Here is a 25,323-nt window from a genome sequence, read left to right on the forward strand (position 1 = left end):
AGAGCGCAACTCAAAACGAATGGACCGAGTCAGGAGCCATATGCCTGTCGCTACCAGAGCTCATACTTGGACATCATTGAGTCCATTTGGAAGGCATTTCCAAGTCTGGGCATAGGAAATCCACAAGATAATAAATACCATTCTAGAGGAAACAGGTCCATTTTGAGTTCTACAAAACCTCATTTCTCCTTCACTGGTGTTGATTATAAAACAAAAACAGTCATGTCCGACTGTAGCCATGACACATGGTGGCTTCTTCCTGAGTTTGCTGATCAAATCAGAGAGCAAAGTAAAGTCACCATAATTTAAGATGTCCTGGGACCTGGGGTCTTGGAAACACCTGCCTTGCTGCTTCAGTGAAGCCAGGTTTCAGAGTCACATACAGCATCTTCTCGCCTCTCTGGTCTTCCTTCATCTCCTAGTAACTCAGAGCCCAGTGTGGATCCACAGGGGACCCGGGGCAGGAAGAATCATCGAGGAAGGTCTGTGTTCTGGTCAGGCCCTTCCAGCTGAAAAATGAGTCTTTTTAATTACCTTCCAGGGCAAACTAGTACCTGAGCATATGGTCCTTAAGAAATAAGAGTCCCCAACCTGTCAGTGTGTGTGGGCAGTGGCCAGGGACCCCCTTCTCTGACACCGCTGGCCAGCCTTGGAAAGCTGCTGCTCTGGAAGGTGCTTATTAAAATGCCAGCAGTTGCAGCGAAGGTCCCCTTCCCTGTGACTCCCTCACCCTGCCCGTGCCAGGTGTTTTATAAGAGCCTTTTTCTTCATTAAGTGGCATTCATTAAGCGCGTCCGCACACCTGGCACAGAAGCTGTGCGTCACAGATGACTTCTTCCCACTGGTGTTTTGTAGGAATAAAAAGGGAATTTCATTTAGCCATTTGCTGTGGCCTCCCCCCTTGCCGTGTTAACCCAGTTATTTCTGTTTTTCATATTTCTTCTACAGCCCCAGCCCAATCCATTACTTCACTTTGCTTTCCATCCAGGTCCTGGCTCACAAGCAGATATGTGGCATAAAAAAAAAAAAAAAATCAAGACAGTGCTGAGATGGGCTTTTCATCAGCACCATCTCTAAGAACTCTCCTGACAACTCTGAGTCCTTTACTTTTGCTTCCTTCTTCTTTCTAATGAAAAGAGACATTGAAAAAGTTAAATTTAAAAACATGTGAAGCCAGGTGCTGGTATCTGTAATCCTAGTAATTCAAAGCCAGCCTGGGCTTAAAAGTCCATGCACCACTTATCTCCAATCAACTAGCAAAAGAAGTCAGAAATAGGATTGTGGCCCATGTGGTAGAGTACTACTTTTGAGTGAAAAAGTTAAGAGACAGTACCCAGGCCCTGAGTTCAAGCCCCAGTACAACACACACAGACAAAAGTGGGGTAGTATTTATACTCTTGTCTGTGCAGGCCCAAGGCTGCCAGGCCAGCGTCTTTCCTCAGTGAATCAGAACTACTTAAGGTTCCGTTGGCACCAGACCTTGGCTGTATAGATTTCTCTGTGAGTCTCTCTCTCTCGTTCTCCCTCTCCCTCTCCCCCACTCTCACTCTCTCTCCCTCTCCCACTACCTCTCCCTCGCCCCCATTCTTTCTCCTTCTCCCTCTCTCCTTTCCTCTCTCCCTTCCTCCATCCCTCCTTCCCTCCCTCTCCCTTTCTCTCTCCTCTTCCTCTCCTCTTCCTTTTTCCCTTCCCCTCCCTCCCTTCCTCCCCCCTCCTCTCTCTCTCTCTCTCTCTCTCTCTCTCCCCCCCTCCCTCTTCTCTCTTTCTCTCTCAAATGTATCATTGTAGAACTTTGGCTGGTATTTGATTTCTCTAACAGTGATATGTTTGAGATATGATCTACTTGTTCTAAGCAGGTTTGGTGTCATATGAACACCCAGTGTGTGTGCCCCATGCCTGGGCAGCGGATGAGCCCCTCAGCCTCTCAGTGCAGTGACTTCAGCATTCAGCTGCAGGAGTGGGTTGGTGGAGGGCACGGAGGTGGGGGGGAAGAGGGGGTGGTAGGTATCCATGATACCCTGAGGAAAGAAGTGTGAAAATGCCAGCTAATGTTACAGTTTTCCATCTTAAATAAAGCTTTCCCCATGTTTTAGGTTATCCTCAAATATCTAAAGAGGCAGAATGAATACCAGTACTTTGGGGTTGGGGGTTGGGAATGTACTGGAGTTTCAAACTCAGGGCCTTGCTCTTGCCAGACAGGTGCTGTACTACTTGAGCCATACCCTCAGCCTTTTGTTCCAATAGCATCTGGCTTTTCCCTCCCTCCTGTTTGTATCTCGCAATGCCAAGCCTTTTGTCCCAAGTGCTTTCTCATCCTTAAGTTTGAATTCTGAATTATCTGGAGGCTTTCTGTTTTGTTTTGTTGAGCTAGGGGGTCCCACTATGTCACCCAGGCTTGCTCTGAACTCTGTGCTCAATTGATCTTCCTGCCTAAGCCACTGGAGTGGTTGGGACCACGGGCATACCCCACCACACCCAGCTTGGAGCGTATTTCAATGTACTGCTTCTGCAGAAGGGGACAAAAATGACCTTTGGTGGTATTGTCTCTCAAAGACAACTTAAAGGAGCGAAGATTCTCCCAATCACAACTCCTTTTACCTGCAGCACTTGCTGGCTCAGTTGTCTTCGGGCATGTAGTGTGACAGGAAGCAAGTCTGAAGTCACGCGGGGCGCTCGCCAGGGCTGACCCACGGAGGGCTTTTCACTGCCTTTCCTGGCATTCTGTGAGCCCCGCTGCCTCTCCGTTTCCATCTTCTACTCAGAAGACTGTTTCGGCTTCACTGCAGTTTAACCGGTGCGTGATGAATGACATACTCAAAATACAGCTTAACAAGTTTTGGGGAGTGTGGTCAACTGTGAGACCTCCCCCAGATCAGTGTCACGAGAGCCTCTGCCTCTGAGGTCCCTGGTGCTTCTATACCGTATACTTCTTCCTCCTCAAACAGCCACCCACCTGCCTCCTAGCTCCATGGGTTAATTTGCATTTTCTAGAATATTCTATGAATGGAATTGTGCTGTGTGTACTCGTTCCTGCCTTCCTCATTTTATTCAGCCTAATTATCTCCTTTCCAATGTATCAGTGAATGGTCTGTTGCTTTTTGGTTACAAATACTGATTTTATGATACTCCAACAGATAAGCTACCTGTTACTGGACATCTGGTTTGGTTTTTTTTTTTCCTATTACAAATAAAGCTGATAGGTGAAGCTGTGAAAAAAAATTGTATAAACACATTTCCATTTTTTTCTCTCTCTGGTAAAAATCTAGAAGAGCCACAGCTCAGTTGTATGCTAGAGTATGTTTAACTTTTGTAAGGAACTGCACGCTGTCTTCCAAAGTGGTTACACCATCCCGGGAGAGTTCCAGTGGCTCCATGTCCTTGCCAACAGCTTGTGTTGTTCACCGATTTCATTCTTCCCGTTCCGGAAGGTGTGTGATGGTGTCCCATTTCCCTTGTGACTATGATGTTGACATTTTCCCAGGTGACATTTTACCATTGCTGTTGTTTTGTTTTGCTCCATTCCATTTGTATTAAGGATTGAACCCAGGTCCTCATACACATTGGACAAATAATTGAGCCACACACCTAGCCTGGTCATTTGTATTTCCTTTAGGAAAGTGTCCATCCAAATTTCTAGCCACTTTTAAATTGGATTGAGCTTTGTTAAGTCGTAAAAGTCATGCATCCTGGGTATACACCAAATGTATGTTTCATAAATGCCCTTTCCAGCTCTGCAGCTGCTCTTTCCACTTTCCTGGTAGCATCTTTCCAGGAGCAAGAGTTTAAATGTTGATAGAGGCCAATTGATTGGATTTTTTTCTTCTGTGGCTTGCTTTTTAGTGTCCTGTTTCAGAAAATAAGCAAGAGTTAATTCAGTATTATTATGAAAATCTTTGTGAAGTTATGGACCCCAGAGGCCCCGAGGGGACACCAAAAAAAATCTACCCCAGGGAGTGAGTGGCTTTTGCACAACTTTCAACCCTAGAGAAATACAGCATGCCACAAAGTTAGGTGGTAAGTGTATGTGGGGGGTGGAGAGGTAGAAATGACACGTGTCCCCAGCTGTATGTTGGCCTCTGCCTTCCTGGCCACTGCCCTTTGATGGCTCTCAAGGACAGCAGGCCTTGCTATTGTCTTCATTGTGGCCACTGGTCCAACAAGATTAATGATAACGCTTTAAAAATTCACACAGACCTGGAATCAGCACTGGAAAATACAGATTTAAATTAACAAGGAAAAAGTGGAATCCCATCAAAGGAAATAAATCGTGCCGGCAACTATTGTCACATAATAAAACGTATCCTATAACTGAAGGGCTTTTATATGGAGCTGTCTGCAGCTTAGTGGCCGTGTTAATTGAATAAGTTGCCTCAGATGGACTGGGGGAAAGAAATGAAATTCCCCTCTACATCTATTTAGCCGGAGCTATTGTCGGCCACAGAAAAGATGCCTGCGTGTGTGTTCTAGAGCAGCTAGTGCCCCCCACAGTGCGGCATCCGGCTGTGGGCAGCAGCGCCCCGGCTCCTCTGGGCAGCTTGCATTCTGACTCTCTAGGTACCAAACTGATTCTGGAATCGTGCTCCCTTCCCTGAGTGGAGTAGAAGCTAGGGGTCTCCTCAACTTCTGCGGGGGGGGGGGAGGCTCTCTTCCCCTCTGGATGCCATTCTGTGTCCTTGATCAGCTGTGATCTGCCTGGAGCGGTCCTCAGTGGATGTGACCCCACAGAAGCTTCTGGCCATTGTGTGGACACTCGGCCCCTTGGATGTCAGGGTTTTTTTTTTTTTGCTTGAAGCCATCCAGCCCCTGCGCATTCTGGGAGCACCCCTTGTTTGACTCTGTAGAAGAGTAGAGTGCCTGGTACTCACAAGGTGAAGCCCAGCTCCCTCCCTCCCTCCTCTAGCACAGGGTGGGAGCAGGGCAGCCAAGACCCCACCAGAGCCCTGGGCTGATGGTCAGGACTCCAGGTATGGAAACTTGACTCGTCCTTGTGGGGTGTTGTGGGCTCAGGCCATTAAGCATTCCCTTAAAGTGACTTAGAAAAAAACCATAAAACGTTTCAGTACACAGTTGGACTGTGGTTCTTAATCAGTCCCTATTTGATATTTCATTGGATTTCAGTGTTTGGCTTTCTGAGCAATACCACCAGGAATTCACTGTTTGTATAAAAATATTCATGAATCAGAAATAGTTGCATTTTCCAAACCATTAACTAACCCAACCCTGGGGAGGAGAAGACAAGGGGGAAGCCTTATCTCTAATCACAGTCGCGATCAGACTGGCTAACTCGTGAGCACTGGACAATCTTACAGGATTTCCCCCGATATCATAAGGACCCGCTGGGCTGGACTGGGCTGGACTCTGCTCAGAGCACTGGGGAGTCTGCTGGGGAGCGAAAGGGTGCTGGAGGTCTCATTCTGAGGACACAGAAACATGGGAAGGAGCACCACTCCTCATGAGGATGTCTGGAGGTGGGCTACCTCCTCCCAAGGGTGGTCAGGGCAGCATCTCTGAGGGGAGGTCTGACTCTGTCAGAAAAGCCAGCTTCTTCAGGCCTAGGGAAAGAGTGTTTCTGGCTGCGCAAATAGCAAGTACAAAGGCCCTGAGGCAGGAATGAGAGGGGCTAAAAACCATGTGCCGACATGCTGGCCTAGATGCCATCCCAGAGGAGAGATGAGCCTAACTGGTAGGAGCCATGAGATAGTTTCCATTTCCGGGCCCGGTGGGTTTTATAATGCCTCAGCACCGAGGTCCTCATGAGCAGGACTCCAGGGTAATGGCACATGGTGGGGGTGGGGGGTGGGGGAGGGGGGGCGGGCGGAGAGGGAGTGGGGATGCAAAGAGTCAAAATAGGAATGGAAGCTAAATTGCTTCCTGGTGTTCACCATGTGTCTGATCTATGCCACGTGCTCTGCCTACATTGCGGCCAGGTATGCTCTGGGAGCCAACCAGCCCCACCCCCATCGGGCTTCCCAGTTCCCAGGGCCTAGTGCCTAGGAATTGGAACCCACCTCAAGTGGACTCTGGAGGGCAGTCCCCTTAACTGTGGCCACAGTACCCATGGGTGGTAACCTGCTGGGGTACCCAGTGAGTGGCAGAGATACTGAGTCTCTGTGGCACTGGCTTCAATGGGGCCTTCAGGGTGGAGCCTATGGTCCCTGCGGGGTGAGCCCCCCCATCCCTGGTGGTCGGGGTGCTACAGAAGGTCAATGAGAATGCTGATCGCGTCCTTCCCTCCATTCCCAGCCTGCTCCTTATTGGCTTCACCTGTGAGAGTCTCACTTTCCTCTTCTGATTACTGCTAGCTAATGCTCCTCAGGAGGGTCCCACTGGGTGGGGACTGGTTCTGTGCCCCCGATGCTGGGGACCCAGAGTCTCATTTGCCTGCGGCTTTCCAGTCAGCCCACTCCAACGCACCCCTGGCAGCTCCTCCTGCCACAGCTGTCTCCTCTGGCCGGGCTCAGCACAGGTGGCCTGTCCCTCCGTCCTAGCTGGTCATTGTGGTTCACAGGAGCCTCAGTGGGCCTGGCTGGCCTCCTGACCCCGTGCCCCTGCTTCCTCTCTCCAAGAGAAGTGGGAGGGAGAAAACTAGCAAGCGAAAGCTTCTGTTTGCAAAATAGAGATGAAGCTACCCCCAGCAGCCTCGGGCCGGGCTCAGCTACTCTCTGAACTCCCCAGCCCATCCTTCAAGTCTTCGGATTCCTGCTAAGCAGCTGCTCTGCAGAAGCCGCCAGCATACTGGTGGCTTGGAGTCTCTATGTTTCCCAAAAGGATGGCACGTTATCCCTCGGAGGTGAACAGATCCCTTATCTTCTCTTGTGCATTTCCTGGTGGCAGCTGCGCCAGGTTTTTCTCCCACCACACTTGCTTCCTGCGCTGCTTGCATCCAGCAGGGAAAACGCAATGCAGAGCGATGAAATAATAATCAAGCTGAAGGCTCCTGCCACAGAAAGACTCTATTCAATCAGCAGAGGTTCACTATTTGCCTACCCCATAACAACAACAAAATAGTACTAGGAAATGGAGTCCAAAATTGAAGAGATTTGGCCCTACTATTGAGGAGGTCAAAATGATAAGAGAAGACACACAGATGCCCAGTCTGGCCATCCTACCAAAGAGAGGAGAGGTAGGTGGGGTCTTGGAGGATGAATAGGAGTTTGGGAAATAAGTGAAGAAGAATGGAGGTCAAGTGGTGAAAGGAGAAGGAGGAAGAGGCCACTGGGAGAACTCCAGGCCCCCTGAAAACAACACCTTTTAAGGGGGCGAGGAGGGGGGCGTGTGGATTCAAGGAAGGGAAGCAAGCCTTGCCAGGGAGAGTTACAGGCGAGAGCCAATCTGTCTGAGCCCATGTAGAGAGACAGGAAGGTTTGGCTGGGAAGCCCTGGGTAGATGGAGCAGCTACAGAACCAGGCTCCCTGGCTTCCTCTCACAACTCTTTTTAATTTCTCCAAAGTTGCCCATCTAGGGAACTACGGTGGGCGATTTAGAGGAATTTGAGGTCTGTATTCAGCAGGTGCTGAGTAACTGTGTGTGGTCTTGTGGCAGTGTCCATTTCCCATCATCCACCTTCACACCTCGGCTTCACCTCCTCCCTGTCCCACAGGCAGGGGAGCCGTTAAACCCGTCAGTTGGATCCTGTTGAGTCTCTGCCTAAAAGTTCTTTAGGGCAGAAGGGAGCTCTTGCCAGGCCCCCAAATTCTGTGGCTCTGTGGTTCTCCCTGGTCTCCTTTTAGACTTTCCTGCTGGCCCTGGGCTGTGGCAGGGCCTGAGCTCTCCGCCTCTCCCCCCGGCCCTCAGTCTCCCTTGGGTCCTCAGTCCCCTCCTGGGTCCTTGTCCTGGGAAATCACCCCAGAGCCCCGGCCCACCTCGCGCAGCCCTGTCTTCTTCCTGCTCCCTGAGTGCATGCTCGGGAGCAGGTGTTCAAGAGACTCTGGACACCTTCATGTCCCTCCACGGATCTGTGTGGATGGGTGTGTGACCCCATTCCCACCTTTGGCAGCATCCAAGTCCTCTGGTCTTCCTGCGCTCTGTAGATGTACGTGGCTGCGGTCCTGAGCTGCGCTTGCACTTCCAGCCTGGGAGTGGCCTCTGTAGCCTAGGACGGACTTAGGCCCTTAGGGAGGCCGGATGCACCTTGCAAGGATTATGCACCTGGAAACAGCATATTCTATCTGACTACTGGAGGTCCGGGACCTCCAGTGGGACAAAGGGTGCCTAGCCCAGGCCGTTGTCATAGATGGCACCCTGGAATCACTCAGAAGGGCCACAGTGGCCTCTGGCTCTGCAGTTGCCGCCATGGAATTCTTCGCCACAGCTGAGCAGGCAACAGCATCTTCATTCAGCTCTGGGCCTGCTCCTTCCACAGACCACCCGGGACACGGCGAGGACCTGTAAGAGACGGCATGACAGCCGCGTGCCCCAGCCTGCCACCCGGAGACCCCGCTGTCACCGTTCCAGTTCTGCTCAGCCACAACCACGGGCAGTAATTCATTCTTCTGTTCGCACACTTCATTGGCTGAGTGCGGTGGTCAGAGGCATTGATGGACTGTACTGGCCTTCCACAGCAGCTTGGACCACACAGGGTTCCCTGCCCTGGGCTTGTGAGAAGCAGACTTCTGGGCTGCAACCCAACAGGCCACTGAACGGGGCTCCCCGGAGCCATGCTTGTGCACTTGTGTTGTTGGCTAGTCCCAGGGACCCAGCGCCTCTGTGCCATGAGAGGAAGGACAGAATTGGGGAACCTCCACCCCAGAGAACAAAACCCAAAGCACTTTGCTGTGCATTTGGAGTCTGTTTCCATCTGGCCTTGGTTTACCTTTGTAGCGTCATAGCCTGCCTGTGCCCTGGACCCACAGCAAAGCACGGTTTCACCTAACTTCCTGGGGGGATCCTTCTAGAATCTCACCCATCCCAGAACATGGTAGCGGCAGCGGCTCCTCCTCCCTCCTCTTCCTCCTCTTCCTCCTCTTGCTCCTCCTCCTCCTTCTCTTCTTCCTCAGTTTATTTTGGTTGCTACATGGACTTGAATTCAGAGACTCATGCTGTCACTTACATATTCATTCAAGACGGGCACTCCACCACTTGAACCACAGCTTCACTTCTGGCTTTCTTGCTGATTGCCTGCCAGGGAAGGTTTCCAACCACGAGCCATAGATCTCCCCTTCCTGATTAACTAGGACTCCAGATGTGACTGGCTGGCACCCGGCCAGCCCCTCCTCCCATGCTCACTGCCCCCATGCACCGAGGCCACAGCTGACAGAGGTCTCACATGGTGACTCTGCCGGGAAGCCCCATCCTGAGCTGGCTCGGACTGGTTGGGCCTGCAGGCCTGTGGCCCACAGATGCGGCCTCAGTGGTTTCCTTGCCCTGCAAGGCTTCTCTGCCCATGGGGTCATCACAGCTTTGAACCCTCCCTCCCAGGAGTCTGTTCACGCTGCAGGCTATTGGAGTGTGTCCACATGTGTCATGAAAAGGGCATGGTGACTTTGGCAGCTCTCCTGCGATCTGGAAGTATCTAGGTGTGGCCCAAGCACGGGCTACTGGACATTTCAAACCCTTCCCCCTCCACTCCTTCCCCCTGCCCCTCCGGATGGGGTGGCCACTGCTGACCACATGCTCCTGTATGATCTGTTAAAGGCAGTGTGGACCCATGGAAGGTACTTACTGAGCTCTCTCCAGGGGGCACTGCTGCTCAGAACAGGGTGCTACCTGGGCTCATCTGGCAATAAAACCCAGCACCTCCGTTCCAAGGAGCCACTGTACCTTGGTCCTCAGCAGCCCTGCTGGCAGGTGTGGGGGTCGTGGGGTGGCTTCTGTTCAGAGCTAGGCATTTTGATGCCAGTGTGTGGAGGCCTGGCCCTGCGTGTCCACCTCTCTGGTGCCCTTGGACACACTGTGAGGCCTTGGAGACCCTTTCTTCCTCCCGAATGTTCCCTCCAGCATGGAGGCGGGTTGGCTGCTGGTGTGTGGAGGCCTCAGGATGTCTTAGGAGGCCGAGGCTAGGGGACAAGAGGGTGGGGCTGTCCAGCAGTGCCTACCCTCCCTGCCTGGTGCTGTGCTTTAGCTACCGATGGCGTTGGGGCGCTGTCCGAGTCCTGGGGACTATTCCTGGCACAGTGCTTATAACCACTTTTGTCTCTGTCTCTCTCAGGCACATCTCGCTAACGCTGCCTGCCACCTTCCGAGGTAGGAACAGCACCCGCACGGACTACGAGTACCAGCACTCTAACTTGTATGCCATTTCAGGTATGTGGGGTCTCCGTTGCGGGCTGCCTGCCTGGCCCGCGTCTCCTGTGTCACCTTTGCTGCTGTCTGTCTCATGACTCTCAGCCCTGCAGGGTCCCCCTTCTTGTGTAACCGCCTAATAGTCATGTTTCAAAACCAACAATGAAAAACAATGTGTGGGTTTCTCCAGCTCGAAGGGAAGTTCTCAGAGAATCCTCACCTCACTGCTCACGGGCCAGACCCTGGCGGGTCTCCGTGGGATCCACGGGCTCTCAGAGCAGTGCCGAGCTAAGCTAGGCTTCCTCACTTGCCCAGCCAGATCCAAGTCCCCTGGCCTCTGATTGTTTGTAGTCGGCTTATGGTCAGGCTGTCTGCGTCTCACACACCCGGAGTTCGAGTCTGCCGTGTCGGAACTCAGCCTTGAAACTGATAAAGTTCACTTGGCAGGAACTTCATCGGCCCTCACTGCCGATGAAGGAGCCTTCTCAAGGAGCGAGGGGAACTTTAGCAGCCTGATTACAGAATTGAGATTCATTAGGTCCAGGTAGGACAGGTGACTTGCTAAGACATGGGGAAACTCACAAATTCGCCTCTGATTATCTTGGACCATCGGGCAGAGGTGTGTGTGAGGGGAAGTGGTAAATCAGTGCCACTTACCACTGTGCACCCCTAATGCTGAGTGACGTTCCGAACAGGGGAACATGGCATTCATTCATGTACCATAATGAATCGGTTATTTAAAAGGTAATCTCTTTTTTTTTCCCTTTTTTCTAAAAATTGCAACTTCGGGTTACTAAATAGATGAACTAGAACAATGGCATAATTCTTGTCAGTATTACTTTCTCTCGTTCTGATCAGTCCCTAATAGGTTTAGAAGTCTAAGCCAAATCTAGTTGGTTCCATTTCTGGGCAACACTCCTGCTGGGAAGAAAGACCTGGGAGGTGCTCCTTCCCTCCCCCCCACTGCCCACCCCGTAGCTGGCTGTACTCCAGGAGCCTGGCTCTCCAGGGCCCAGGGAGCAGTTTGTCTAAGAAAAGGGCCTCTTGGGAGAGCTGCTTCTGTGCGCTGGCTATTTCAGGAGAGCATAACAAGTGTGGAAAGATGACCGCTTTCGTAGAAAAGCTGACGATTTCCCCAGATGTCTGCTGGCAGAGCAGCACGTAAGAGGCCCATGAGATCCTGCCTGGCCACCCTTGTCAGATAGTGAGCAAAGACAGCGCTGTCACACAAGGCGACTTCCCCCTTTGCAGCTGGAAAACCTCTCTCTGGTGCCGTGCTGGCCTCCACCACCATCCCTGTCCTCTCTGATGGCTTTCCCAGCTGTTTGGTGGGTTGTTGGGATTTTTTTTTTTTTGTAGCGAAGGCCCCCGCAGAGTGAAATCTCCTCTGGTCTGGCAGGAACGTTGCTGTCTGATTTTCTCCCACTGTGTTCTCACCCTGCCATGTTGATGAGGTGTTGTCTGGGTTCATTTCAGCTGCTAGTTGAGTAATAGCAAGGTACCAGCCTCAGGACACAGAGGAAGTCATTCAGGAACTTCCTCCTGCATTTCTTAAGTGATACTCACTGGGATTTTAGCTTGCAGAAGGAGTTGAAGCTCAGGTCCATACCAACCAACTTAGGCCTCCTCAGCCACTGCAGGCACCAAATTGCTCTTCCAGCATCCAGAGTGCTCTATAGCTGCTGCCAGAACCGCTGTGCCCCCTGTGCGCCCTCCCCGCCCCCCAGGACCCTCTGGCTCCATCAGGCCTGCAAGCTCAGCACTGGGCAATCAGGGTGTAAACTGGGAAGCCTGCCCACCCCTCACTGGCAGCCTGCCCCTGCCTCACTCACGAGAAGAGAACAGAGACCACCCTGCCACCCCCTCGTAAACCACAGCTGGTGCCAAGTAGCCCATCTCAGCTTGCTCCTGCAAAATGAGGGTTTCCCGTTGTTCATTCCAAAAACTGTTCAGGAAGCATACCCCAGGTCCCAGCACCCACGCTAGTGCCCGTACCTCCATAGCTGGAGCTCTGCTATAATGAAATGAGTCATCAACCTGTGCTCCTCCTAAGCCAGCCCTGGCCCACATCTGCAGCACAGTTCAGCCACTAGCCTTTGCTGAACATTCTGGCATGTTCTATATGGTCCCTGAGGTCCTCTGATTCCTTGCTAAGATAAGTAGACTTCAAAACAATGTAATTAGAAGTTTGCAAGGCAGCCCATACTAATGCATACTCCTGGTTACTTTTAAATGTTATCCCTGTGGTGTGCCTGCTTACTGTCCCTTTACCTGGACTTTGAACAAAAGCAGTTCACCATACCACACCTGCAGATGGAGAGCCCCAGCCCAGAGGTGACGGGGCAGCAGCAGAGACCATACACATTCTGTCCCTGGCACAAGGACCCTCATAGAGCCTTCATAAAGAAATGAAAGCATGAGCCAGATGCTAGCGTCTCATACCTGTAATTCTAGCTACTCAGGAGGCTGAGATCTGAGGATCACAGTTCAAAGCCAGCCTAGGCAGGAAGGTTCATGGAGCTGTAAGACTCTTATCTTCAGTTAACCAGCAAAAGGCTGAAAGTGGAGTTGTGGCTCAAATGGTAGAGCATCAGCCTTAAATGAAAAAGCTGAAGGTGAGCACCCAGGCCCTGAGTTCACACACACACACACACACACACACACACACTGAGTTCACACACACACACACAGAGGGAAGGATGTGGCCCAGCATACTCCCAGGGCAGCTGGTCTCCCTGATTGGCTGCTTGCACACCTTCCTGCTCTGGAGGTGCCTGTCCTTCTGGCCCAGTTTGTGTCTATGGCGTCCATCCTCATTGACCTAGGCCCCGCCTTGCTTCAACCTGGGGTACTCTGCATCCCATCATCCAGATGGGCTGGATCTACACAATCCAGTAAATATTTCTCTCTTGCTCACAGAAGTAGGGTGAGGAACTTTTGCTGGCCTGATGCTAAGTCCCTGAGGCACGTGCCCCTTGATGTGCCCTGCTCTGCCACCTTGTGCCCCAGTCACAATGGCTGTGCAGCAAATCTTCAATCTCACACTTCCTCTTTGGGAATCTGTTCTAGCAAAATGTTTACAGGTGTGCAAAAAGATTTACCCACGAGGACAAAGCACTTGCTTTAAAAAATATATATTCCAAAGCAGCATTGGCAAGTTAGGTACATCTTAAATGCCTCCTAAACAAGGAAAAAAAATGGTTACATTGCAAAATATCCAACCAGTGGCCTTAACTTTACAGCTATTAAAGAAAAAAGAGAGATTTAGCTAGAACGGAATATGTGAATATTGCTAAGCAGGAGGGATGCTCAGCGTGGTCACATTTAAAAACTTTGTCTGAAGTTCTGCAGTTGTCCATGCTAGCTTGCTGACTTTCTAGACTTCTCTCCTCTCCTTTTCTCTGGCCTCCTTGCCATTTCTTCTTTTCCTACAATAGCATGGGTTGCTTGTGTGATGAGAAAAACACAAATCCGGCATTCATGCAGCATGCTCTCGGCTCTCAGTAAAGCCCACTACCCCAGCGACCACCCAGGGGGTTCTCTTGAGTGTTCATAAGCTTCTTGGGTCATAAAACATTTTACCAGTTAGAATGTTATGGATTTAGGTCACTTCTAGACCACAAATCGATGATTTGCTTGTCCCATTTTGAGAATATAGCCTCTGCCTCTTCTCATCCAGTCCCCGAAGCCCCATCCACTCCACTTGAGCTATCCCAACATCCATGGTTCCAGATTCTTCCATCACAGCCTCACTGCCCTTTCCCCCCCAGCCTCCAGCCAGGACCCAGCAGTCACTCACTCACTCACCCACCACCTTCGCTCCTCAAGCTCCCATCACCCAGAGAGTCTTCGATAAGTAGTTGGGAAAAAAAGTAAAAGAATACTGTTCATTGACATGTAAAAATGACATGAACTCTAAATAAAGATTTATTGAAACTCAGCCACTCATGTTCCTTAGCAGGTTGCTCACAGCTGCTTTCACAGGTTAGTAACAGAGACGCGTGACAGACGCAGACACCTGATGGCTGCAAAGCCTGCACTGCCTATCCTCTGGCCCTTCCGCAGCACGCTTGCCCACTCCGGCCTCTGTCCTCAGCAGAAACACTCTTGCTTTTTTCCTTTCTTCCTTTTTTTGTGACCATAATTTTGCCTCCTGTACTTCCTCTGGATGTGTGGAGGCTCATGTCTCCTTCCTGTGTGAGTCTCACTGTCTTGCGGGCATTTGAACATACTGGGGGAGACCTGGCCTCTGTGGAGGCCCCAGGTGCTGTGGAAGACCTGGCCCCCATGAAGACCATGGGGATTTCTCCAGATTTCACCCTCAGAGCCCTCCCTCCCCCAGAACTCTACTTGGCTGGAGATTTTCTTTTTAAGCATGTCTTATGTGTACGATACATTCTTCTATCTTAGCATTTTGATCCCAGACTGCCTCACCCCTCCTCATATTTTCCAGTAAAATTCTCTTTTACATGATCGGATATCTGAGCATTCATTAGATTCTATTTCTCCTGCTCTGGGAGAGTTCCAGGAAGCCTCCCCAAATACCTGTAATGAGATGAACATGGGGTAAGAAGACAGCAGGTTAAGACTAGGGTAGGAATCAAGTGTGGTTGTATCCAGGAGCCTCTGGGTTTGGTTCCCAGTCAGAGGCAATCTCCAGATGGATGAAAATAAACCAGTTGCTAGGGAAGAAGTTAACGCTTCCACTCTCTGAGCCCAGAGAGTAATCTTCCCTCGAAAAGCCATCCATGATGGATGAAGGCTCCCATGGATTCCTTGAAAGCCACACAGAGCGAGTGAAACATCTCTATGGACCAGAGGCGTGCTTCTGGTTTCAAAGAGACTTGTTTCTTTACTTCTGCCCTCTTCTGCGTTATATCCACATGAATAACTGCCTCATCCATACCTATGAAAACTAATGTATGAGCTAGGTGCCAGTGGCTCACATCTGTAATCCCGGCTATTCAGGAAGCTGAGATCTGAGGACCCTGCTTCAAAGCGAACCCAGACAGACACATCCAAGAGACTCTAATTTCCATTTAACAAAAAAGAGCTGGAAGTGGAGCTGTGGCTCAAGTGGTAGAGGGCTAGACTTGAGCACAAAATCCAAGCAAGAGTGCAAGACTCTGAGTTCAAGCCCCAGAACTGGCACAAATAAAACAGAGTTGAGTCAGATGTGTGTTAGGAACTGGAGACCTCAGACATGTCTGAAAGACAGATCTGCCCAGCTTCCTGCCCAAACCTGACCCATGCCTGTCCAGACCTCATGCTGGAGGCCCTGTAAAAAGGGCCCAGCCAGGGGGGCTCACGGCCGCTTTCCCACCTCACGAATGTCTCCCTCAGTCCCGGGGCTGCCTTTGTAACAGAAGGCATTGGCTATCAGGGGCAAGCTTGTTCTGCTTCTCCTGCTGCTGCTATTACAAATGAATTTCTTTCCCACACGTAAAAGGTTTTACTTTTAATCCAAAGGAAACTTGTCTTTCTTCTTGAAAAAAGAAGTGACATTGTAGTGTAAGATAACAGACTCACATTAATACATATTAAAACAGGCAGATAAGGAAGCCAAAATCCTCCCAACACCCAGAGCAGAGCACGTGATGCCTCCTCTGCAGCTGGCCCCGGCCCGGGCCCACCTCAGCAGCTGGGCAGGGGCCACGCTGGCATCGTCCATGAGCCATCAGCACCAGTGGATGACTTACAAAGGGGACAGGGGCACATGGTTGTACCAGGACAAAAGCTACTACCAGGATCTGCCCTAGTACACTCTGCTGCTAGCTTTTGATGAGTTTTCGTTTTTTTCCTTTTGGACTTTTTCTTGACACAGCAATTCCCTCGTAGACCCCCCTCCTCCTCCCACTCCCCCACTCCCACCCTGGCAAGAGGTTTGACACCAGAACACGTGCAAGTGCTCAGGACAGAGCTCGTCCTCCTGTCAGTACAGAGAGGAGGAAGATTCTAGCTGAAACAGATCCATGGCTGAGCCGGGCAACACTGACATCGGGCTGGGAAGGCATGAAGCAATTAAAAATAATTAATGATTTCTGAGTATCGGCCTTCTCCATGCAGTTTTAATCTAGTCCTCATTTAAATTGGAAGATGGACATTTAATTATCAGTATTATGAAATTCATGATTTATATATTTCATCCAATCGGATAAGATTTCTACCACCACTTCTTCATCTCATGATGATATAAAAAAAAAAAAAGCCTGTGTGTATCTTAAAGCGGGATCCTTGAGAGCCTCACTGCGTGGATGACACAGCCCAGACACACTTTCCCTTGTGTTTGTCATGATTATGCTATCTCTGTCTCCCAATTGGGGGGGGGGAGGGATTTTAAACATCAACTTTGTACCTTCATGGCCAGGGAAACAGAGGCTGATAGACTCCATCCGCAGGACTCGTGAGAATGGTGTTTCTTTCTGCGTGAGGTGTGCTAACGGTCGCTCAGCATCAGTGCTTACAGTCCCACACACAGAATTCATACCCGTGTTCTAGCAAGTCTTTCCCGTTTGTTGGTACATGAGGCCGATGTGTCGCTGATAACCACTGGAAGGAAAGACCATGCCCTGGAACCACTGTCACAACTCTGTGTCCCTGTTCCTTTGTCTTCTATGGCCCAAGGCAGTGAGTCTTGCATTTCTGACCTCCGCCTTCCTTTTCTTGCCCCTGGGGTTTGCAGAGCTGCCTAAGGAGACAGGGGTGGTGTAGGAGGGTATTTGAGAGGGTGACAAGAGTCCTGTAGAGGGACTGTGCTTGGCCATACCCCAGAGGGGGGAAAAATTCCTGAATGAAGTGAGAAAACAAGTATTTCTAATAATGGCACTCAGATCAAGGAGGAAATAAGTCACGGGAAAGGTGTATAAATTTTTATCATCACCTGTTCTGGCCTTGTCTATCCATCTCCTCTGGCCCCTGACTGACAACAACATCGAGTATAAAGAAAAATATAATAAGCAGAAGAAGAAGGGAGCGGGCGCGGACGGGGAATTGCTCGCAGAGCGTATTTGTATATCCTGATGTAAAGGGGCGGTTGACAGGTGGCCAGGTTTGCTTCGTACACAACCATGTGTGTGCTGTCAGGCGCACGCACGCTGCCTTGTTTCGATTGATGAATTGCCTGCTTTCTTGATTAAACCTTCCGTCACTTAAGAAACAAAAAGCCTGTGTTTAGATGGCAGAGTGGGACATGTCAAAAAAATCTGTCTCCTTTACCTTTGTGCAGATGTTGGGCACAGACTGTAACATGTATTATTAAAATGAATGTGGCATTTACTGTGCATTATTCCTTTCCTGGGAGAAAGGACTGTAAATTATATGCTAATAATAAGCTTTAACCCTTTCGAAATGCAAAAAGATTTAAGAGTGCAAATATTCATGTAGGCCTGGCTAATTGGATGAGCTTTTATACATCAGGCAGGGTAGCCGTGTCACTGGAGTTAATGAACAGCGTGCACAGGCAGACGTGTGGGCGCTCGGGGAGCTCTGCCCTCCTGGAGCTTGGCTGCCCTGAGCAACTCCACGATGCCACCAGGAGACAGTCCCTGGGATTTCTGCCCTGGGGTCTGGGCCACCTGACTCCTGAGCAAGGCCAAGCCGCAGCCCAGGACCCTGGCGAGTCCCTTGGAGTGGAGTGTTGTGGCGTGGTCTCTCTTTACTCTCCTGTGTCTCCTCACTCCCAACATCTGGCTGAGCTCTGGTGCCAGCACTTCCCCAGCTCTCCTGGAAGCCTGGCCTTTCTGGCCGTACGTAGTCAGTCACTTGGGTGCCAGCTGCCTCCCCCCAACACACACATACACACTCTCCCTCTCTCTCTCCCCCCCCCTCTCCCCCTCTCTCTCTCTCCTCTCTCTCTCTCTCTCCTCCCCAAAGCATAGTTGAAGCCCCTTTGCTCCTCCATTCTAACCCATATGACCCCTCCCCACCCCCAGGACACTGCTGACTGCGTCCATCCTCACCTGCCCAGTTATCTGCCACCTGTGACCCCCCTGCCTGCGTCTCTGTGTATCTGCCCTGCTGCCTCCCTGCATCTGTCTCTGCTTCTCTATCTTCCTCGAATCCTACCAGAGCCCCTGTAGCCAGGTGGGGAAACGTACCTTCCTGCCCCTCTCCTCCTGGTTCACCCCACACACTGCTGTGAGCATCTTGAGCTTCTGACACGCCACTGGCAGCCTTCTATGCGCTACAATGGAGGAGGATGTACATAAACAAAGGGAGGAGATATAAATAAACAAAGGCAAGGAAAGCATATCGTTCACCTCTCCTGTCATTCATCAGACACTGGGAGCTGCTGTGGGCCAGGCAATGGGAAGCTACGCACAGGATCAGAATCATGCCTGACACACGTTCTAGCCATTGTACAGAGCTGCTGCGAACAGCTGCCCAGGTTGTACACTGCACAACACATGCACGTGCCATGGAGCTCCGTATTGTGCTACCTTGGGCAAGTCACTCCATGCTGGTTATTTACATCTGGAAAAAGAATATAGCGACTGCTCCCTTCCTCTCCTGACTGGTTGCAGGGGTCCGGGGTTTGTGAGAATATTGTAAACCAGGAAGCAGTATCACGTGTCTCATATTCACCTCCTCTGAGAAGTTTGAGCCACGGAGAAGCCCCCAGAGTTGAGAATTTTTGCCCAAGACACATTGGCACATGCCCAGCGTTGGTCTGCATCTGAGCCCTGCGCTCCCGTGGAGAATTTTGATATAAACAATTCCATCTGAAAGTTTCTCCCTCAGTCCAGAGGTACTTGCACTAACAGGCCGGGCTCAGCTCAGTCCAGCACCTCCTGGAAGCCGAGACTCAGTCATGCATCATCGCCTAGAAGTGGGCTATTTCCTGTGGCAAGCAGCCCACAGTCCCTTTCTGGGGAGGTGACAGAATAACGGCTCAGGGTCAGGCAGGAGAGACGGGTTTGGCACGGTGAGCCGGCAGCTCCTATAAAAGCTTCGGTGCGCCTTTGCTGGAAGGAGGAAAAGCGCCTGTCGGGGGCCCTGCCCGGCTGCGGGCCTTCGCTGGTGCTCATTCCTGCCCTGTTTCGTCATGGTGAAAAAATAAGAACATTATGAGGTGAAAGACACTTCAGTGCTCTTTAAAAGCTGGCCGCCCTCCTGCTGTGCTTTCGCTCTGTGTGCTTTCCAATGTGGCAGAACCTGGGCAGCAGTGGTTTCATGGGCCACGCGTCCCCTTCTTAACTCCATGGGTGAAGCCATGAGGGGCCCTGGGTAAACGAGTGGAGGGGGGTGGGGGCAGCCTGTGCTCCCAACAGCTAGCCAGGGTATGGAACCCAGCCACATGGTGCCGGCCTTGTCCGGGGCCCAAGGTGAATGTGGTATTGCCTGCTGCTAGGGCTGTGTGGGAACGTGGGAAGGAGGGGTTTGGGGTAGCCCAGAGGTGGCTGGCTGATGCTTCTAGAGGTCCCGGGCTTCATAGGCATCCCACTATCCAAGCATACTCTTGCACCCAGATTTCTGGCACCTTTCCAGGCGTCTGCCTTCTTGTCTGCCTTCTAGTTTGTTTGTTTGTTTGTTTCCGCAAAAGTGTGCCCCCCTCCAGGGCCCTTGTAATTTCTTTCCGGTGAGTGGTGTGAGCGTGGGCCTTGCAGGACCAGGCTGGACAAAGGGGCCACTTAGTCCCAGCTCTTCTCATCTGCCCTTCCCAGACACCCCTGCCAACAGGCCTTTGTTTTTGTCTCTGTCTCTGTCTGTCTGTCTCTGGCTCTGGCTCTGTCTGTCTCTCTCTCTCTCTCAAAATAATGAACTCTCAGCTGAGAGAGGTAAATGATGTAATTAAGGCAACTTCTTTCATTTGAACACATTTAGGGAGCCGAAGTTGCTTTCACTCTATTAAAATGAATTAAATTAATTGGCTTATTTAGTAGCTCTCACCACGCATGCACACAAAGTGTTAGTGTGCATTCTCAGTGCATTTTGTCACTTGTCCCAGTTTTCCCTGTCCTTGACACAGGTTGGGTTTGGGGAGTCCAACTCACCCCCAGTAGTATCCAGAGCTGTGATTCAAACCCAGATCTTGGACTCATTACTTGAGTTCTGCCACACTGGGCGGAGGATGTCTTCTGGTCCAGGCTTTTGTGGCCATGTTTCCTCACCATCCAGAAGGTGGAAAATGGCGCATGGCTAGAATGACTTGTTCCAAGACTACATGCCACCTGGCTCTCTCCACATCACTGATCCATCACTGATCATCTGGAACCTAGCTGAGGGAGGCCTTGTATGCTTAGCTGCCAAGGCTCCCCAAGTTCCCCGGGGACCAGAACCGGGCAGGGATGTGGCAGAGGGGGCACAGGCCTCCCACCTTGAAGTGACCCTGGGTGCCACCCACCAGCCCTTGCTAGTTTCTTGGTCTGTAGAGATGACGGTGATGGGATTGTGGTGAGGGTCAGAGCTGTGTCCAGGATGCAGCAGGGCCCGGGGTGCACTCTGCCATCATAATTGTCACATTCCTTCTCAGCCCAGAAAGGTGTGTAGTGGCCACCCCCACCCCACGTCAGGAGCTGGGACAGCTTGTGTAGTCTTTCGGGCATTGACGTCCTCTGAGCCCACTACTCATGGTGGGAGGCCCAAGCCCGCCAGGCGCTCACTGAGATGGAGCCTTTGGTCTCCCCTCCCCAACCTGGGTCTCCACCTTGTCCCCAGGCAGGGGTCCCATGATGCCTCCTTACGCCACCTGCTGCCCTGTTTTGAAGCGTGAGCCTTTTAAGGCTCAACCTGTGGATAACTAAGCCTAGAGACACAAGCCGATCCTGACCCTGCATATCCCGGCTAGCAATCTGGAACAGCCCGAGCCTGTGACCCATGAGCTTCTAGTCCAGATTTCTTCTGCCAGCTTTGAACTCCCCCATTCTTCAGTGGCCACATGTCTTGCTGCATCATGACAGTGGAATCTGGGTAGCAGGTTCCAGACTGGGATGGCTGGCTGAGCACGTGAAGTCACAGGCCTCACTCAGCAGGGCCTTGGGAGGAGACACGGGCTGTGAGAACTTTGGGGAGAACATCAGAAGTTCCCCTTCTGCACCTCTCACTGCGAGCCTCCTTCCTCAGTGTGGGGGCAGACATATCTCATGACTGACAGCTATACAGAAGGACCGTGATCCGCCTTTTTCCTGTATGGACAGGGCACCCCAATCCATCCTTTGTCATTCCTTCTGCATTTCTGTCCTGAATTCTGAATGTGTTTTCTCCCTCCTTGTTTTATTAATGGTCAGTGAGAATCCTAACCCCGTGTATGGTATTTCAGCACAAACAAACAAACAAAAGAGAACTTCAGTTCTCCAGGCTGGAGCTCAGCTGGAATTATTTATCACATATCCAGAGGAGGCTCTTTCCTCCTCAGATTTGTCTTTGCATTGTCTCTAAGACAATGAAGGATGCAGAACACCTCTCCAAGGTGAGATCCTTTGTTGGAGAGTGGTTTCTCATGCATGAAGGATCTCACAGATCCACCAGCCAGGTGACATCCATAATTGTGAGTGAGAGAGAACAGCCCGCCTCGTTGGCCCTAGGCATCGCTTCTGGTGACACACTTAGGAGTCCTTAATCGCTTGCTACCTAGAGGCAATAAACACACCATCTTTATGTTCCATGGCTGTGTGTTTACCTGAAATATGCCCTGAGCCCGTGGAGCTCCTGCTTCACTCAAGAGAGAGAGAGTCCTTAGAATCATGAATTGCAAGGGCCATCACTCACGGGTGCCTTTGTCACTCAGGATGGGTCGCTTCTGGGGCCAGTGAACCTTTGGGCTATTGATGCTTTTTCTAACACTTTGGTCAAAAGCTTGGTTTCCCATGTCTTTGATTATAACAGATGGTTCAGTGTCTGGTTCCTCAGCCAGAGTTGAGGGTGTACTGTGAAAGGGTAGAAGGTACTGTTTCCTTGGCTGGCAAGTGCCTAGCACCCAGCCCTGGACCCAGTAGTGTTCAGTATTTGTTGTCAGATCAGTCTTGGTAGCTGCATTGATCTAGACAGTTTAAGTGAGATTTAGCCCATTTTCTTTTGTAGTTTTGAATGGTTTCTTTCTTCAGGGTGTGTGTGTGTGTGTGTTTGTGTGTGTGTGTGTGTGTGTGTGTGTGTGTGTGTGTGTATACGTACATACTAGGGCTTCAACTTGGCTTTGTGCTCTCACTTGACTTTTTTGCTCATAGCTGGCACTCTATCATTTGAGCCACAGCTCCACTTTTGGTTTTCTGCTGACTAATTGGAAATAAGCTTCTCACAGACTTGTCTTCGCCCAGGCTGGCTCTGAACTTGAATAGATTCAAGAGAATGGACAGGAACTGTATCTGTGACTGTCACAGATTCCTCCAATCCAGCCATGCACCTACCATATCCCAGGAAGCACAGGTGCCACTCCCCGTGTAGTACTGCCTCCACGTGAGGGCTGAGAGAGAAGTGGGCACTTGGAGGGACATGCACAGACCAGGGGCCTTCTGGAATCATAGAAAGCCAGTCTGCCCCCCTAACTCAGAAGTCAGAAATTGCTCCACACTCTGGTCTGTTATTGGCTAAAACTTTTTTTTTTTTTTTTTGCCAATCTTGGGGCCTGAATTCAGGGCCTAGGAGCTGTCCCTGAGCCTCTTTGTGCTCAAAGCTAGGACTCTACCTCTTGATCCACAGTGCTACTTCTTGCTTTTTCTGAGTAGTTTATTGGAGATAAGAGTCTGAGGGACTTTTCTGTCTGGGCTGGTTTTGATCCTCAGATCTCAGTCTCCTGAATAGCTAGGATTATAGGCTTGAGCCCCCAGCACCTAGCTTAAAACAATTTTAATAAAGAGAACTTGTCACTGTTTAAATCAACATCAATTTCCCTTTTCCTTTCTTTTCTTTTGACAGCACCAGGATTTGAACTCAGGCCCTCATGCTTACTAAGCAAGCCTTCTACTGTTTGAGCCACATCTCTGGGCCCTTTTGCTTTAGTTGCTTTTTTTGTTTGTTTGTTATTCTACAGGATCTTATGTTTTTTTCCACAGGCTAGCCTCCAAACTTCATCCTCCAAACTCTGCCTCCCAAGTAGCTGTAACTACAAGTATGCACCATCACACTCTGCTTAACAAACTTTCTTAGAAGTTCTATCTCTGGGAAGGTTGTCTTACTAGAAAGCCTTAAGCTGACAAGGCTGAGAAATTGCCCGTTTCTTCACATTATGGTTTAAAAAATAAAAATAAGGGAAGTGGCGCTGTAGCTCAAGTGGTAGAGCACTCACCTTGAGCTGAAGAGCTGAGGGGCAGCGCCTAGGCCCAGAGTTCAAGCCCCACGACCGACCAAAAAAAAAAAAAAAAAAGAATCCCAAAAAATAAAAATAAGAAATTATTGTGTCCTTTATTTGGATTTAATGAGGACAGACATTTTAATCAGTGATTAGTCATTTATTTTTGCAAACTATTCTTTGGATTCATCATTTTTGCAGATAATTAAATGGTTCAGTTGGCACAGTGTGTCTACTTTATTAAAACAGGTAATTTTGGGGGGGAAAGAGATGCTATTTTTTGGATCACTGCACAAGAATTGCTTTTATCTTCATCTTCAGGCATAGTTTCTGGTTGTTTGGCAGAAAGCTCTGGTGTTCTTTATGGCCTGGAGGGTCCTGCCCCTGGCACGGATGGCATGTTGGCCTCTGCCTTTACAACAGGAGCCACAGAGTAAATTCTGCACTGGTACCTATTCGAAAGACTCAGATTTTTAATTGGATCGGGGGAAAAGAGCCTACACGTTATGAACTTTGCGAGCAGAGCAGCCGTTTCCTATGTTAAAAACAGATTAATTGTAGCCCTCGTAGTGGGTGGGGTTTAAAAGTCAATTACTGCTTGTCCTATTATAATTTACACACATAGGGTTTGAAAAAGTCTGTCACTTGGTATGAAAATGAAAAGGTTACGTGTACCAGTTGGAGCCAACCCATGACTTCCCATTTGTAAATGCGTTCGTTCACTGCATGTATTTGTATGTTTGCAACTTGTAGCTGCGATCTGCGATCTGTGCAGTACATCTGCATCCGCCCTCAAGATCCCCTACCAAGAGTTCCCTTTCACAGTGGGTCCTTTAAATCCACAGGCTTAGTTAGCAAGCAGTCCTTTGTCTGGCAGCCCCCGTTACTCATGCATACCGCAACCCTCTTCCTTGAGCTCCAGGATCATTCCACCCAGGGGTCAGGAGCCAGCCAGGGAATAGAGCCTTTGAGGGGGTCAGGTTTGTTTTTTTTTTCTTTAAAGAACAAATTGCTCACATTTGCTTTCTTTGATTTTTTTCCCCATGTTTGTGTTCTGAATCAGCTAATTCACTCATTAAAAGGATTTATCTTAGATGGGCCAATTAAAACTTTGGAGGCTTAATTTTTTTTTTTTTGTGCTGAGCAGTGCAGACCTCTGAAAGCACAATTTATAACATACCTTCTGCCCTTTTCCACAGAGACATGTCTGCCAGGACAGAGCCTGGTGCATGCACAAGTACAAAATCTCAGCTCTTTGTCCTCCAGCTCGCAGAGAAGCTTCCTTGTGGGCGGCTGGGTTTCTCTGAGCCCTTGGATTGTTGTAAAGTGAGCCAAAAAAGTCTGAAAAGTCCAACCCAACCCAGCCTAGCCCAGCCCCGCTCAGACCAACTCAGACCAGGAATGGCACATTCTATTTGTTTGCTTGTAGAAACCCTGTAGTTTAATTTTTTTTTATTAGGGAGCTACTGTGTAGTTTGGATATTTAAACAGTTATTAACCGAATGACAATTAACAGATTGCATAGACAGATTTTCTTTTGAAAAACCTCTGAAATTGAGTACAGTTTGCAAAACTATCACGGCATAGTAATGACAATGAATTTTGATTTCCCGGAACTGATATTAGAATCCTTATTAAACTATGTGCATCTGCTTTTAATTTACTCCAAATAATTGGAAAATGCAATGAAGCTTTCCAATTAAAGCACGGCTTTATGCTGTTTAATAATACCCCCATAATATTATAGCTTATGAAGTGACAGGTGAGTTGCTGTATGAATAAAACATAGAAGCAGCAATAAGGGACAGAAAACCGGAGACAGTTGTGGGGATTTTAAATGCTGGATGTAATTTGCATATATTAATCTCTTCTTTTCAGCC

The 25,323-nt window shown here is 50.0% G+C and overlaps 1 protein-coding gene across 1 annotated transcript in view; it reads left to right on the forward strand.

Moving 5' to 3' along the window:
* Nucleotides 1-25,323, forward strand: part of Mvb12b (multivesicular body subunit 12B) — a 153,560-nt gene that overhangs the window by 62,372 nt on the left and 65,865 nt on the right. The window contains exon 6 of the mRNA XM_013021529.1: nt 10,148-10,242. Coding sequence (XP_012876983.1) covers nt 10,148-10,242 — 95 coding nt within the window. The remainder of the gene's footprint in view (nt 1-10,147; nt 10,243-25,323) is intronic.

Source organism: Dipodomys ordii, unplaced genomic scaffold (assembly GCF_000151885.1).
Source record: "Dipodomys ordii isolate 6190 unplaced genomic scaffold, Dord_2.0 Scaffold55, whole genome shotgun sequence".
In the NCBI taxonomy this organism is placed as follows: Eukaryota; Metazoa; Chordata; class Mammalia; order Rodentia; family Heteromyidae; genus Dipodomys; species Dipodomys ordii.